Raw genomic sequence first — 17,425 nt, 5'->3', positions numbered from 1 at the left:
ATAAAGAAAAGCATAGCACAATTATGAATACAGGCAATGGATACGGGATAGGTACATTGCAAAATTGGAGACGAAGCACATTGAGAGAGAAGTAAAAAGATCAAGATAAGAAGAATAAGTCAAACACTTACCGACAGGGGTCGAGAAAATGAGCACCGGAGTAGGCATTGCTGGAGTTAGACAACGTAAGCAATCGGAAGCAGATGATGAAAATCTCGCCGAAGGAGATAAGTATGGCAGTTATAGAAGGCTCGAAAGCTCAACAATGGAGGATTGGGAACTTTAGAGAGAGAAACTCTGAGCAGAAAAGAAAATACGATAATGCGAAGTAGGAAGACGAAGAGAGAGAAAAAGAGTTTTTTTTAAAACTTGAAAAGACAGCAAACCATAATGAAATTCCTTGGACGACATGCTTGTCAAGCAGCGTGCATAGAAGTGACGCTGCCTAATAACGTATGCCATGTACGAACCAACAAGAAAGGGGCGCGTAAAGGAAACGGTTGAGAAAACCGTGCACGATAGCTCATGCACAAATAACTCTTGGAGTTCTTGATTTAATGAAGCAAAAACCTCGGCTAGATGAACAATTTTGGCTGGAAAAACTTAAAGGAATTGGTTTTTGGTTCTTGGTTTGTGATGAGTGGACAGTTGAGTCCTAGGTACATGAAGCCGATGAGTAATGATCTCGGTCATGGAAGAAAGAACGAATTTCAACCAACGTGGTAAATGAACTAGCGATATAGGTTCCATCACCTCAGGTTGCCGAGGTAATAGAACCTAGGGGGTAGTTGTGGGGACATATTTCGTGGATAACAACACGTGGCCAAGGTGACGCCAAAGTGTCAGTCGAGGTGCCACGGGGTTTGATCGTGATGCCGAGGTGATCTCGGCTAGGCTGAGGTTATCTGCGGAGATACCGGAAGCTGAGATAAGCAAATAAAGGGCAAGAGTCCTAGAACATGGGAGAATCTCAGTCTGGATAAAGATAGAGCTCTTTGGGCGCCTATCCCTATCTAGTTGAGGGTCTAGGATAGACATTGAGCCTGAGTCCACTGAAGTGAGGTTTCTACAGGGATCAGGTCAATATTGGTTATAAAAGCAGGGCACCCCAGTGGGTCTCAGGTAGACGTGAGATATTGTTATTTCTTGTGAGTTATGCACAATTTGCTATCTTTGAGAGATATTCGATTACTGACTTGATCGTCAGAGTGCCCCCAAGTAGACGAACCATCGCAGAATTCTTATCTTTCTATGACAGGTTGTTCGGGCTTAATCTATTCTTCCAGTGCTCTCCAGCTGAGTTCCCCCTTTAGTTGTGTGGTCAGAAATCAACACCCACACTAATATATATAATGAATTGTTTTGGAGATTAGGGTTATGAAATTAGAGTAGATTCTTATTACATATAACTTTGAGAAAAAGATAGTCAATGTTTTAATCTTTTACTTTTTTTTAGTGGAACACTTTGTCATTTTCGGCCTGTCAAAATAGGCTTATAGCGAAGCATGTATAATTTGATGTTCTTGTATAATCACTCTATTTCACTTTTTTTATTTTTGTTTTTTCCATTACAAAATATACATCTCAACCCAAATTTTGAAGTGTTGGCAATTTTTTTCAAGCCAAGACAAAGATCTTCAGCAGTGTAAATGTTACATGAGGAAATTCTATTCATTATTTTAAATATAAACAATAATACTATAACGGTTAAATTTGTAATGTATTATAATTTGTTTATTATGTAATATTTACTATTGCATTATTTAACAGACTTGAGTGGTAGGATCTAGCGGTGTTCGCGGTTCGGTTACGGCCGTAGAACTTTCAATCTGCCATTCGTCCGCCGGATTGGTGGATTGGAAAAAATTAATCCGTATCCATCCGTCGAATTGGCGGATACAGATTGAGCGGATTGACGGATGAATGTGCATCGGTTTGGCAGTTTAAACTTTTATAAATTTTGAATATAATACAATAACTTGTTAACAATTTTTTTGGGATAACAATCCAACTCAACATAACCAAAAGATTATTAACTAAATTGTCAAATATCAATAATAAATACATACTATAACAAAACCATGCATTATCAAAATTATTAGGCTCGACTACTAATATAGCATATGAATTGATTTGTTAGCATGCGATCTAAGCACGTATTCAAAGAAATACTAAACTAACAATGCAAGTTAGAATGATGAACTGAGTCACGATGTATGCAATACAAGTGGATGCAAATCATGAAGCATGCTAAACAAAACATGATACCCTAAACTAACCATCATAAGCTAGTAAATAAAAGGGAGAAAGTGGTGGGATTAGAAGATATACACATTATTACAACATGGCACTCTCACGAAGGAGAATCCGAATGAACTAACTAGCTAGCTAACTAATCTATGCTAATTATTATAACACAAGTTAAATTAGCTAAACTACTTAACTTATTATTACAACAAATGAATTAAACAAAATTAGCTAGCTACAACTAATCAATTACAACAAATATCTAAGCTAAATATTTAAATTTAAACATGCTCGGTATGTGAGGAATGCTCATGCACATGCTCGGTTTCCACTCGAAAAGGCCACTGTTTTGCTTCTAGAAAGCCTTTGTTGCACAGTACAACACTTATACCTTTGTCCACTTCCAGAATGTCTCTGTTCTACCCCAAAAACACACTGCCGGATTTTTCATTGGTGGCCGGCAAGGGGCCGGCCGTCCACTGGTGATAGCCTGCCGCCCACTGCTGCACAGTTCATCTTGCTGCAACACAGAACAAACAGAGCATGTACAAGGTATTCTCAAGGGTTTGTTTAAACAATTCACCCATCCTTATCATGAACAGATCAAAGGAGAGACAAAACTTGGTCCACAAACCATCAACTCAAGCAATTTCATTGCATGATGGTTTATGAACCAAAGTGTGTAAGTTCAATAAATGCAACAAAACAAGACTCTAACCTCCTCCTTTTCATGAATTGATCAAGGGAAATGGTCACCTTGGAAACTTGAACCATTTCAACGCTAATGAGTATGAAATGCCTCAAGCTTCCATGTGTTCAATTAACGTCCGATTGAAAACAAAACCAAAATTCTTATCTTGCAACATTTTAGTCCCATTTTAATTACTAGCCATCATTTAATTTATTAGGTCCAAAGGTGAGTTTAAGTCCTCTAATGGAAATAGGTCTCAACCCAAGTGTTGTCTTAGGCATGAAAGAGACATCATACCGTTGGTAATGAACCCTAAAGGGATTAAACCATTAAGCATGACATCTCAATCTCATGCTTAAACAAATAAGTAGTTTGAACCATTTTCAAAGCAAAACAAAAGCCAAGAAAGGAGGGAGGTTGCAGAGGTGATTAAGAGTGATCACAAGTATGAAAAGCCATAAATAAATGCAATCAACTCAGATAAGATGGTGTCTAAGACCTAAAACACCAAACTCATAAGGACAATCACACTACAAGCATGCAAAACAAAGCTCAAATGCAAGTAAAAGCTAAGAAAAGTCCTAAAACAGGTCCAAAACAGTTCTAAAATATGCTGAAATTGAGCTAACAATAGCTAAAAAAATAAGCTAAAACATGGAGCATGTTAAGTTAGTAAACAAAGCATAAGAAGGGGAGGCTACCCTCTCCATTTTTGGACTTCAAAACATGATTTTAGCCACTAAAATAACTCTAAAATTCAGTATTAAAAAGCTCAAAAAGAGTGGACAACAAAGTGGGAAACACAAGGGCAAAGACCTTAGAAGCAAGGTGTAAAGAAGGGCTATCAATCCCTCTACCTTTAATGGCCTTAAACCACAAGTTTCAGCCCAAAAATATAGATTTTAAAGATCTTAAAAACAGCAAGAAAAGATGGAAAACAAGTGGTGTAGAGATAGTACAAAAGCAAGAGAAGGTATACCTTTTGAAGAGGAATAAACCACTAATTTCACACTCTCAAGTGTTTCAATAGCTCAAATTCAAGCTCAAATCACCTCAGCAAGAAGCTCTCTAGGTTTGGTTTAGAGTGTTTAGGCAAAGGCTATGCAAGTTGCGAGAGAGGGAGAGAGAGAGAGAGAGAGAGAGAGAGAGAGAGAGAATTATAGAGAAAGGAATTTTCCAAAAGTATTTCCTCACTCCTAAATGTTTCTAACCTTGAAAGCAAGAAGAGAGGTACTCTATATATAGAAAAACAGTCCGTCAGTCAAACATATCTATATTGGGATAGCTGTTAAAAATATCTGGGCTTTACACCAATGGCCGACGGACCAGAAGTGGTGGCTGGCCGTCCACAAATGGTGGTTGTCGGCCACCTGCCGACCACAAAAGTTCTGCTTGTAGGCCCGATTTCAAATGGGCATATCTCCTTCATCTGGATTCGGTTTTAGGTCATTCTTGAGTCTAATTAAAGCCCCGAAAGTCTACTTTCCAATGGTGGTAGCCTCACAACTAAAGTCTAAGTATACAAGGAGATAGGCCTGATTGAGTGAAGGCTACTCAATTCTCTATTAAGGGCTTCATGCTTAATTTCTTCCCCAACTAGTTTTCTTCCCCAACTAGTTTTCTTTCCTCTTCTCCAATTTTGTTCAACTCCAAACCTTTAAATATGATGTTTTTAAAGATTTTTCAAAGAGTACACCTCCCTTTCATTTATTTCCACTTTGTTCTTGCTCAGTTTACCAAAAAGTGTAACTTTTAAACGAAATGCGAGCCTCGGAACATCGTAGAAACATTTGAAAAAATATTTTGAAAGAGAGGGTTTTAAGGTCTAAAATAGTTTTGGTCAAAATAGTTTTGCTCCAAAATGGGGTGTAAGGTTAGGATTTAAAAGCTCTTTTTGTTGAAGAAATCGAACATTTGCACAGCAAAACTTTCATCATCGAGTGATCAATCAGTGGCGCCCAAGTCTTAAAGGCGGTCAAAAATGGGGTGTCTACAACACCCAATTTTAATAATCCCCTAAACCAGTCTCATTCAATGCATATTCTTGATTTGCCAAGGAATACACCTTCTTTCCCTTGGAATGCGACTCTTAATTCAGGAGTTGGAGGTTCTTCAAGTTCTTTAATGCTTTCAGGGCACAAAGGTGCATCATTACAAGAGGAAGCAAGTTTTAGAAGCACCCCAAGAAATAACATGGAGCATCCTATGGCTGTTCCTCCAACTGAGATGAGAAATTCGGTGCAAGACTCAAATAATTGGTATTTATCTACTAGAAATACTAGTACTTCTACAAGTGTCCCTTCTAGTTCTCGAATTAGCCTCAGCTCTGCTATACGGCCTTTCCCCACTGCATACACACCTCATCGCAACCCCTCAACACAAAATCAACCAAGATTTGTTTCATTTGTTGACTCTAAGTCTAAAGCTTTGAGAGCTTACTTTCCTCCATCGCGTTCATGCCCTTCTTCTTCAGAGGAAACAATAATGCCATCTGGAGCTAATAACCAAGGCCACCATCCACTATATCCAAGATTGGCTTTGCTAGAGCTACCTGGTGATGATGTGAATGGTTGGCGTGCTTTAGCTGCTGATATTGAGGGGAGACATAGGCTGGTATCTGAGGTTTGTGGTCTAAGTTCTTTGTTTTTTTTTTTTAATTTTTCCCTGATTTCCAAGCTTACTAATCCTTTGCTTAAAGTTGGCTAAGATATATTACCTGAGTATGGTATCTTTGTTCCTAGAAGTTGAGTGGTACTGCTAAGGTTTTATAATTCCAAGTACACAATTATCACCTTTCTTATTGCAGCATTTTGTTGTGGGTCAATGCTATGTCATAATTACTGCAACTTAACTTGAACATCTTGAACATTTTTAATCATGTAAGAAATCATGGACATAATTCCAACATCACTTCATTGTTGTGATTAACATCTCCATCAACATTTTACAATTTTATCCCTTCAGCAATAACATGTTGTTAATAATACACTGTAATACCTTGAATTGCAAATTACTGGATGAGTATTTTTGTTATGGCCATCAATTGTTTATTATAATAAACGTGTAACTCTATACCTACTTGGCTACCACCATTGATTCTGTAAAGCTTGATGTTACATTTTCTTATTTATATATTAATCTCATCCTTAATTTCTCACTCTCTTTCTCTCTAACACACTTGCGCATGGGTTCAAATGAAGCTTATGCGTGCTGCCTTGGAGTACTGCAATATTAAGTTGATTAGTCGTGAATATTATACATATATTAGTTTGTAGAGCTGTGCTTTCCGTTGAGAATGACAGAGTCATGTTTCCATTGATCTCATTAATCTATTTGATGGAGTGAAATTTAGTGAAATCTGAGAGATTGGTGAATTGTCAATAAGAACTATTTTAGTCCCCCCAGATTGGTAGACAAGTTGTTTTGGTCTTGTTGACTATCTTCTTATGTAGGTGAGGGTTTTGTGAATTGCCTTGTCAAGTATGGTTAGCTGGATATGCGATGTAGGACAAGTGTGGGGGTGATGTATGACAAGTTTGGGGATCACGCTCCTGTTAGTAGTGACTAGTGAACACAAAACTACTGTGGGCAGTGTGAAGAGGTTTCTATTTTTGGGATGTTAGGGGACTGTTCTTGGTAAAATTACTTAGATTGTTAGGGTTATATGTTGTAACAAAACAATAAAGGTTTGGGAGTAAAGAGAGAATTTTTGGGATGGTTTGGCGACTGTTCTGAGCACTATGAACGATACCCAAGAACAAAACCTTGGCTAGTGTACTAGTTTTAAAGCCCTAGAGTTGAATGTTTAATCAAGGATAGGGCTTGGGCTTCTAAAAAGGAATGTCTAAGGGTTAAAACAAGCTTAGACATATCTCGTTGGGGAGTTAAAGGGTTACATATGGAAATACCTAATTTATAAGCATCGCACTTGGGTTAGAAAAATTCGGTGTTTATATGACACAAATAAAGATAGAACCTTCCTGTGGAATCCAATATATCAATTTATTATAGAAGATTCCTACTACGTCCACACCCTAAAGGCTATAACCACGCCCCTGTAGACACCCCATTTTTGACAGTCCTCAAGACTTGGAAGTCATCGTTCTAACACTTGATGATTATCCATGTTCGTGTTCATTTTGAGTACTTGAAGTTCTTGGCGGGGTGTCTCGCCTTCGGGCCTCTTAACTTGTCTGTTTTGTGCTTGGTTGTGTACCAAGAGCTTGTGGCTTTGTTTCTGAGGGAAGAGGGTGGCCTTCTAGCCAGCCCTACAACTCATCGACTAGGCCTTTTTCCCATCGGCCATCAATGGTGGCCGGTTGGCCTCATTAATGGCCGGTCGGCCACTTGTTTTGGCCGAAGCCCTTTTTTCTGCTTTTGCAGATATTTTTGGTGCCAGCTGTTCTAACTGTTGAACACTGAGCTCATCCTCCATAAGCAAGCTTTTTGCTTGCATTTCCTATATAAGGGGAAGTCCCCCCGCCTTGCTTGGGGTTCAGAAAATTTGGAAGAAAATTTTGCTTCTCTCTCTCTCTCTCTCTATATATATATATATATATTATACTCTATAGTGCTTGAAAGTGAGTGTTCTTGACATATTTGCACACAACCCTCTTAACCAAACATCTTGACCTTGGAGCTGAGATTCCTTAAGACTTATTTGGGCCTCCTAAAGCTGGTTTTTGGCTCAGAAGTTGTCCTCTTGCTGCTGTGCTTCAAGGGTGAGCATATTCTCTTTTTTAAGCTTATTTTTGTATACTATCTTAGCCATCTTTGCATGCTATTTTAGGCTTGGTTGTTAACTAAAAAAAGCTCTATTTTTACGTGTTAAAAATGTTGGTTTGAGTCCTTATTGGGGTTAGGGGTGGTCTACCCTCTTTGGTTGCTTATTTGCTAAGCTTGCGTACCACCTTTTAAGGCCATCCAAACTATCTCTTGTTGGCCTTTTAACCACTGAATTCCAAAGGAATTTTAGTGGTGGAAAAGTGGTTTTGAGGTACCAAATAGGAGGGGGTGGTCCCCTCTCCTCTTGTCTTGTTTGCATGTGTTGATGGCCCACCAAATGAGCATGTGTTTCTACTTCTTTGTGGCTTTGTTCAAGCATGTTTTTGTGACTTTTTAGACCTACCATAACTCTTTTTTGGCCTGGTTGAGTCACCTCTTGCATGCTTCTTACACTTGTAGTGTAACCTTGATCACTAGCTTTGCATGTTTGCTATTTTAGCCCATCATTCTAGCTTATTTTGGCTATACTCCAGCATGCTTTTACTCATGTTTTAGCATGCTTTAACTCTGTTTTGAGTGGTTTAGGTCATATGAGGCTTGCTTAGTATGGTTATAGTGTAAAGGGCCTTGACTAGCTTTGAGTTTTGAGGCCTGTAACATGTGATGCGTGTGATGTTTGCATGGTATGGCACCATTTAGCATGTAATTTCACTACATCTAGTGTAGTCACAATCTTATATACTTCACTTCTTCATAGCTTTCGAGGGTTGTGTATTATGCCTTGCTTATAGGCCCACATGTGTGCATGATTCTCTAGCATTTTGAGCTCCTATTTCAGCATGTTTAGACCATTATTTTCGCACGATTGAGCTCTGTCCAGAGTTGGTTTGGTCATTTGTGCTATGTATTGGATGCCTCTTGTGTGATGCTCTTTACTAGCTTTGATGCTTTTAGCCCTCAACATGTTATGTTTGTATTGCTTGCATGCTTTAAGGTCTTTAGCATGCCATCTAAGCATGTGTGTTGCATTACATGTGTTTGGATCGGACGTTAATCCAAACACGAGAAATGTGGGACGTTTCATACTCCAAGTGATGAATCATGTTGCGTTTCTTGGTCGTTGTCACCCTTGATCATGCATGATAGGGTGACGACACTTAGAGTCTTATGTGTGCATTCACTAACGTTGTGCAAGCTTGACTTTTTGGCCATCATGCATTGAGATACGTGGTTGATGGCTTGAGAGCTGAGTACTATGCTCCTTTGAGCTTGAGATATGATACGGAGGGTAGTTGCACACACGTTTCCTTGTAAATACATTGCCATGCCTTTGTTTGTGCTCTGTTGCAGCAAAAGGAGAAATTTCAGGAATTAGTGGCCGACCGGCCACATGCCCTAGCTGACCGGCCACCAAGCTAGCCGACAGGCCACCAATACTGGCCAATGGCCATCACTTCTAGCCGATCAGTTCATCAACATGTTCCTGGGATCAAACAGAAGCAATCTGGAAGTTAGCACAATTTTCAAGGGTTTAAAAGTATGCAAACAGAGGCATCGTGAGGCAAGGTAGTGGATTTTTGAGAGGACACGACCGAGCATGCATGCCTCCTTCGTTTGCAAGGCTATTTTATCGCTTTATTAGCCAGTTGTAGTTAATTACATGTGTTGTAATTAATTTAGCTTAGTTTATTTTGTAATATTCTAATTAGCTTAGATTAGCTAATTGATTAATTCGGTTTGTAACTAATTGGCTTAGTGTAGCTAGTTATTTCAATTGTGTTGTAATTAATTAGCTAGAATAGTTGATTAGTTGGTTTCTAATAAGTATCTTAGCTTAGATTAGTTTAGCTTATTCATTTGGACCCTCCGTCGAGAAGGCAAGTGTTGTAATAAGTGTGCGTGTGTGTGTGAATGTCTTCCAACCCCACTTCTTTCTTCCTTTTACTTACCGCTTTCGATGGTTAGATTCGGGTCATTTTCAATTAACATCCTTATGCTTGCATGTTTGCATCATTCATTTGTCTTGCATGCACCGGGCTCGGCGCATCATTCAAACCGCATTGTATTTCAATACACTTATTTGAATACGTGTTTCACAGCATGTTATCAAGTATTGCATTCATATGCCATTTTTTTAGATAGTCAAGCCTATTTAGCTGCATTTTGCATGTGTTGCATTAGGTATCTTGTATAGTTAGGATCATGCATTGTTTTCTAACTAGTTCTATATTTTGGCTCGGAATACACTGTAAGTGTTTATGCTTTAGCATCCTTGCATGAGTGTGAGTGTTGCCATGATAGTATGCTTGCTATGAGGCTATTTGCCTATGGATGAAGGCTTCATTACTTGAATTGGAACAATTCATCAAAATGTGAGTTTTAAGCCCACTTGGAGTGGCAAATCATCATGTTTTAAGCCCACCTTGTTTCGTGGAAAATCCGCATTTCTAAGCCCACTTGAGGATGGCAAATTCAAACCATTTTCGAAAACAAACATTGAATTGTTTTGTTCCAATCTAAGCGATCTAGTCTATACTTGTATACTATGCGCATCACATAGTAAGTTAGATTAATAACCGGAATAAGAACACATGTGTTTATAAAACAACATATCATGGTAGTAGAGGCCAATCCTTGGATTGGGCAAGCGGGGGTGCTCATTTCATGACCTTCCCCCCTCGTATCCAAGTTCCCGAGCTGAGGCAACTTTGGTGATGACGGACACGTGGCCTTTGGCCCGAGTCAGGGTTTCCTAAATTTCCCAAAACAAAATATTTAAGTGGCAACTCTGAAATCTGGCAAAGCGGTCCATGTTTGGCGCTTCTTGATTAAAATCGACTTTTTCAAAATGATTTTCCGGATTTGGACTCTTTGGTGATTTATCAGTCTTACATTGCACTTTGTGAGATTAAATTCAGAACCGTGATAAGAGTCCGAACTGTAGTAGCATGGACCAAATTCGCGCCCTCTCCGAAAAAGGGAGGCGCGCAGAGGAAGTTCGGGCGGTCTACAACCCCTCACTCTTTTCACATGACTAGGCCGCCTGCGTTGTGAGAGGATGTGGTGGATTCAGCCATTAGCGGCATATATATATGTGCGTGCGTATTTTAATATAATTCCAGATTGCGAAAGTTGTATGGATCTGTTTATTTATTGTCGCAATTGTCTGAACTGTTCTTGCACATTCTTAATTGCATAATTTGTGACACTGTTAATTATAGTTTCTATCTTCCTAGTAAACATACATTTTGTTGCTATCAAAATTGCTTAGTTTCTGATTAAGAAAAGTTGGAACATTGAAGTAACAACTCATGTCCTTCCATGTAACAGATTCGTCAAGTCTTGAATACTATGCGTAGGGGCGAGAACTTACGAGCTGAGGTTCAATTTTGACTCATGCCTCATTAATTCATTAATTTTTATATGTTGTGCTGTAACACAACTGAGAGGGTAATTTGTATAGCCAAATTGGGTCGAGCTAGGAAGTATTGTTTCTGAATATTGGGTCGCGTTATGGGCCAAGTTACGAGCTCAAGATAACTCGGTATGGGAACAATTGTTGACAAGCCGGTCGGTGAACTCCAGTTGTGGTCAGAGGGCGAGCCGAAGTGCTATGTCGGCCACATATAGAAAGCCGAGCTAGAGGTAGCCCGGCAAGAGGATTCAAAGCAATTGGTGATCGTGCGGCCCAGTCTAGGTATTTGTGCCAGATAACTCGACTAGGTGTAACGAGCCGAGCAAGGTGATAACCATCTCACTTGGTTGGCAGTGAGTAGGGTGTTATCAGGATATGCATTATCCTTGGAAATGTAATTCCTAGGAGGACTCTGCTAAGGAGAGTTAGAGTCCTACTAGGATTGTGCCAGGGATTTGTGATTCCTTAGAGGACTCTACTAAAGAGAGTTAGAGCCCTACTAGGATTGTGCCAGGTGGAATTTATAAAAGCTCATGATAGGACCTATGAACAGGTATCACAATTCTTACTCTCAAATACACAGAGCTTTTTGTGTCTATTGTCTATTTGCTGACTTAGGCATTAGAGGGGTTACCGGCACACACCCGTCGGCTAGCTCACGTTTGTGTTTTTAGGTGATAAGGCAATGACGTTTTGAGTAATGCAAACTCGATTGACAGGATTATACGAGAAGATTATTTCGTACTCGTACAATTAGCGCCATATGTGGAAAAGATCACAAAGAACAAACCTTTTGATTGGATTTTTCTTCAATTGATTTCAATGGCACACAACGAAGACTTGCCTCAATCTGTTATCGATGGACAAACTCCAGAAGGGGGCAGAAGGCGCGAGGATTTGCCTTTTATCCCACCCATGGAAGACTTGGACCCCTAGCGAAGGAACCCACGGAGCGGTGCATGAGAGAAACAAGGCTCAAGTCATCGTCGCTCTCACAGCCCAGATAAACAAAGACAGATAGTGGATTCTCAAGTTCTGCACGATCGCGCGAAAGAGCAAGACGAGTTGATAAAAAGAATGGTGGCTGACATGGAGACGATCAAGCGCCAAATGGAAGGAAAATGTGTGGCGGGAGAAAAGATCCGCGAAGGCAAGACGGGTTCTAGCCACTTAAACGATCGCGACAAGCGAGTCACACCATTGCAATTCGAAAGCAAAAGCCTCAGAACAGACGACACACAATCAAGAACCTCTAGGACTCGTTACTCTAGGTTTAAGAGAAAGAGGATTGAAAGGTCTTACATAGAGAGAAGCAATTATCGACCCTCACATATGCATCAAACCACTTCTCAGCACACTGAGATGCCTAGATCGATGGATCTGCGAACTATTCTAGGAGAAAGGACACGAATGAGGAAAGATGCCCAGGCCCATGACCCTCAAAGGATCTCGGCTCTACGACGGATGGCACCTAGAACGCATGAGAGCGTCAAGGTTAGAAAGTCAGTACCTCGTCTTGCCTACGAACCAGTCGATAAGGCATTGGCAAGGTTGCAAAGCTCACCGTTCGTTCCAGCAATAGAGAACGCACCTCTGCTCTTGGGCTTCAACCAGCCTAAGTTCACAACTTATGAGGGGAAGTCAAACCCCTACATGCACTTGAGCCACTTTCGCCAGGTCATGGCTGTATACCGACGGAATGAGGCTCTAATATGTATCTTGTTTCTCTCATGCCTAGGAGACATGGGCTTGATGTGGTTTGAAAGGTTGCCAGAAGGCAGCATAGCTTCATGAGCGCAACTCGCAGAGGCGTTTGTTACCAAGTTTAAGACAAACACCAAGACACTAGTGGAGATACACCAACTGTTCTCCATCGACATGGGCGAGAAAGAAACACTAAAGTCCTACAACAACAGGTATTGGGAGACCTTCAACCAGGTAAAAGATTGTCCTACCAACCTAGCTATTGCACAGTACAAGTAGGGTCTGCTAGTGGGTCATAGGTTGAGAGATTCAATGACAATGACGCTGCCCCTTACTATGGAAGCATTGATGGAGAGAGTGCACCAACACATCTTGGTAGAGGAAGATGGGGTGCGCACCAAGGCAAAGTTTGACGCAATAGCGATGTCGGATAAAATGCCTTCGGCAAAAGTTAGCGCGGTTGACAGGAAGGACCAACCAAGCAAAAATCTTTGCCCAACTGGGGGCAAAGTGGGTTGGCAGGTTTAATCAACTCTTTTTAAAAAATCTTTGCCCAACTGGGGGCAAAGTGGGTTGGCAGGTTTGACCGACTCTTTCTAAACAAATCTTTGCCCAACAGGGGGCAAAGGGATTGACAGGTTTGACCAACAAAATTTTTGCACCCTTTAGCCGAGATAAGGATCTAGGCTAAAGGTGGTTGGCAAGTTTGACCAACAAAATTTGTTATACCCTTTACCTGAGGATCTAGGCTAAAGGTGGTTGGCAAGTTTGACCAACAAAAATTTTGCACCCTTTAGCAAGGAGGTTAGCAGGTTTGACCAACAAATTTTTTGGCACTCTTTGATCGAGATGACAGTTACCTTGGCCAAAAAAGGTTGGCAGGTTTGACTAACAAAATTTTTTTTGCACTCTTTAGTCGATATGAGGATCTAGGTTAAAGAAGGTTGACAGATTTGACCAACAAAAATTTTTGCACCCTTTAGCCGATATTAGGATCTAGGCTAAAGGTGGTTGGCAGGTTTGACCATCAAAATTTTTGCACTCTTTGACCAAAATGACAGTTACTTCGGCCAAAGCAGGTTGGCAGGTTTGACTAACAAAATTTTTTGCACTCTTTGGCTGGGGTGACAGTTACCTCGGCCAAAGTAGGTTGGCAGGTTTGACCAACAAAATTTTTTGAACTCTTAGACCGAGATGCTTATCTCAGCCAATGAAGGTTGGCAAGTTTGACCAACAAGTTTTTCGATAGGATCAGGTAAGGCCAAGCTAATTAGTTCGGCTAAACATGCAGTCGAAATAATGCAAAACATTGAAAAAAGAAACACAGTAACCAAGCAAAGTGATCAAAAATTTTCATTAATTGGAAGATGATTACAAAATGTGGGACATATAGCCCAGTTACATAGAAAGAACTTCTTCTTGTGCGATTGCGAACTTGAAGGATGTAAATGTTGAAGGCAAAAAGATGGGGCTGTTCAAATTTTTGGAGGTACATGACGGTTGTAACATGAGAATGAGGATAATGGGGACACGCTACGTGTCTTAGGAATGACGTCGTATCAGACATGTCAGGTTAGTGGAAGGAAGTGCTGAGCAACTGACAAGACTTGTTGGGACTGAACGAGTTTTGAGACCGAACAACTTCTCTAGTTCGGCAGAGTTGAGCGTTTTTAGCTCGGCTAGAGGAAAGTAATCTCAATCATGCTTCCCAGATGGAATTAAGGAGCAATTGAGAGGGTAATTTGTACAGCCAAATTTGGCCAAGCTAGGAAGCATTGTTTCTGAATATTGGGTCACGTTGTGGTCCAAGTTACGAGCTCAGAATAGCTCGGTGTGGGAACAATGGTTGACAGGTAGGTCGATGAGCTCCAATTGCGGTTAGAGGGCGAGTCGAAGTGCTATATCGGCCACATATAGGAAGCCGAGCTAAAGGTAGCCTGGCAAGAGGATTCAAAGCAATTGGTGATCGTGCAGCCCGATCAGGGTATTTGCACCAGATAGCTCGGCTAGGCGTAGCGAGCCGAGCAAGGTGATAATATCTCACTTGGTTGGCAGTGAGTAGGGTGTTATCAGGATATGCATTATCTTTGGGAATGTAATTCCTATGAGGACTTTGCTAAGGAGAGTTAAGTCCTACTAAGATTGTGCTAGGGATTTGTGATTCCTAGGAAGGCTCTACTAAGGAGCGTTGGAGTCCTACTAGGATTGTGCCATGTGAAATCTATAAAAGCTCATGACAGGACCTATAGACAGGTATCACAATTCTTACTCTCAAATACACAAAGCTTTTTGTGTCTATTGTCTATTTGCTGACTTAGGCATCGGAGGGGTCACAGGCATACACCGCCGGCTAGCTCACGTTTGTGTTTTCAGGTGATAAGGCGACGACATTGGAAGGAGTGCAAACTCGATCAACAGAATTATACGAGAAGATTATTTTGTGCTCGTACAACAACCATTTTGTCTTTGTCAACTGCCACAAGAGTATGAATGATTTAGTTGATATAGTGACATTTCATGTTCTGTTGATTCTGTTTTTGACTGGAACTCATTTGAGATGGCAAAAATTCAATAAGGCTTTCTATGCTTGTAAACTTCTTAGTAATTATTGCTTATGTTATCTACTTTGAAAACAAAAAAAAATCAGTTTCATTAAAAGCAGCTTTCACAATAATTAAGCTCTGTTTGTTGCAAAGGCCATTATTTTCTTGGAAATATGCACGATACAACAGTGCATTGTAACAGTTGCACTTGTCGTGCTGCATGAACTAGCTTTATAAAAATGCTACCAAAAGAACTAGCAAAAATTCTACAAAATACTTGAATGATTTGTCGATCATCAACAATGTCTTGTGACTTGCTTCATTTCTGACATTGTCCTGCATGTATAATCATGTGTTAGGATTATATGCTCTTCGATCCATTTATAAATGGGGCTGCTGAGTTGCATGACAGGCATAGAGATATGAGACTTGATGTTGATAGCATGTCTTATGAGGTAAGAAAGGGTTTTTTTTCTTCTTTTTTTATATATATGTCCATGTCATCAAATTTTGATGGAAGATTTTTGTTCCCTGACCGCGATTGGGGAATATCAGGAATTGTTGGCATTGGAAGAGCGCATAGGAAATGTGAGCACTGGATTGAGCGAGGAAACCATTATGAAGTCTATGCAACAGCGGAAGTATCTTTCTATCGCGGTAGTATCCCAATCAAACTTGGAGCCATGCTGCATGTGTCGGGTAAAAGCCATCAAATCCTATATATACAGATGCTTATTTGGGAAAAGCTTTCAAATCCTATATGTATAAACCAATTTATTTTGGGTGAATTACATTAATAGTCCCTATAGTTTGGTGCTTGTGTCATTTTGGTTCTTGACTTTTTAATTGTGACACATTTGACCCTGAAGTTTAAATCTTGTTCTAAATAAGGACAATTGTAAATACTATTGGATTTTTTGAGGGTAAAATCGTCAATTTGATAAAACATAAATTAATTTGACAAAAATAAATGTCAAAAAATTATTTTTGAATTTTTAAAAATTATTTCTAGTTACTAAAGATAAAATTATATAAAATTAATAAATCTTTTAGACTTTTTTTTTTTACCAAATTAATTTTTATTATGTACTTGGATGATAATCAAGTAAAATTAATTTTTTAAAATTAATCATGTAATTTTTATCAATTTTACATAATTTTATTTTTGGTAGGTAAAAATAATCTTTAAAATATTTTTTTGACATTTATTTTTGTCAAATTAGTTTATATTTTATCAAATTAACGATTTTGCCCTTAAAATTAGGCATTGGTATGTTCAATTGTCCTTATTTGAAACAAGATTCAAAATTCATGATCAAATGTGTCACAATTGAAAAGTGAGAGACTAAAGTAACCCAAATTTCAAATTATAGGGACTATTAATGTAATTTGCCCTTTATTTTTTGAATCTTTACCAGGAGGAGTATGTTGCTTGTGATGATATTGGGAATTTGGATTGCGGGCATGACTTCCACACCAACTGCATCAAACAGTGGCTGACACAGAAGAATCTTTGCCCTATTTGCAAAATGACTGGTTTGGGCACTTGAGAGGGAAAACCATTATTTTTAAACCCTGAAAACTTAATTTTATTTCTTTGCCAGTGGATCATTAAACCCATTGCTTTGGTTGAAAATATAGTAATGTGTCCCATTCCTTTTATCCAAAAACCAGTATTTACTAAGCTCGTGAAATGCACGGGTTCATAAATGTGGAGAAAAGGGATGTAAGTTATAGAAGATCCGGGCAATGGTAAGGGATTTGTGTATTACCTGAAATGGATAAGTTTAGACTCTGAAATTTTATTAATGATATTATCAAGTTTTTAAAGGACTGCAGCTTGTGTTAACTGTTATCAGGAAACTGTTTTGAGAGGGGAAACTCTTTTTTGTGAATCACATCAATATGTTTTATCTATTCAAGTATAAATAAATATCATTTTGAACATTAATATATTAAAAAAAAACTAATATGAAATGTAGGACTATAAAATGTATCAAATTATTTGAGCTTGATTTTATTTGGCTTATTAAAAGTTCTTTCTAGATCAATTCATTAATTTAAAAGCTTTTACAAAAATAAGTTGTTATAACTCAACTC

General features: G+C 39.2%; 1 protein-coding gene across 8 annotated transcripts in view; it reads left to right on the top strand.

The window, feature by feature from the left end:
- LOC114266388 (E3 ubiquitin-protein ligase MBR2-like) overlaps window positions 1-17,155 on the top strand; it is a 282,653-nt gene extending 265,498 nt beyond the window's left edge. For 7 of the 8 annotated variants that reach the window (XM_082905241.1, XM_082905259.1, XM_082905247.1 and 4 more), the window contains 3 exons: window positions 15,685-15,780; window positions 15,881-16,024; window positions 16,744-17,155. In XM_082905241.1, coding sequence (XP_082761367.1) covers window positions 15,685-15,780; window positions 15,881-16,024; window positions 16,744-16,875 — 372 coding nt within the window. In that variant the 3' untranslated portion in view covers window positions 16,876-17,155. Of the gene's footprint in view, window positions 1-5,376; window positions 5,561-10,993; window positions 11,045-15,684; window positions 15,781-15,880; window positions 16,025-16,743 lie in introns of those variants that run through there. The other variant, XM_082905264.1, reaches the window with a different exon arrangement.
- The last annotated feature ends 270 nt before the right edge of the window (window positions 17,156-17,425 follow it).

The sequence above is a fragment of the Camellia sinensis genome, chromosome 2, assembly GCF_055761805.1.
Source record: "Camellia sinensis isolate YWXY chromosome 2, ASM5576180v1, whole genome shotgun sequence".
NCBI classification, from domain to species: Eukaryota; Viridiplantae; Streptophyta; class Magnoliopsida; order Ericales; family Theaceae; genus Camellia; species Camellia sinensis.
The sequence above is the reverse complement of the archived record's forward strand: the minus strand, read 5'-3'. Positions and strand labels throughout refer to the sequence as shown.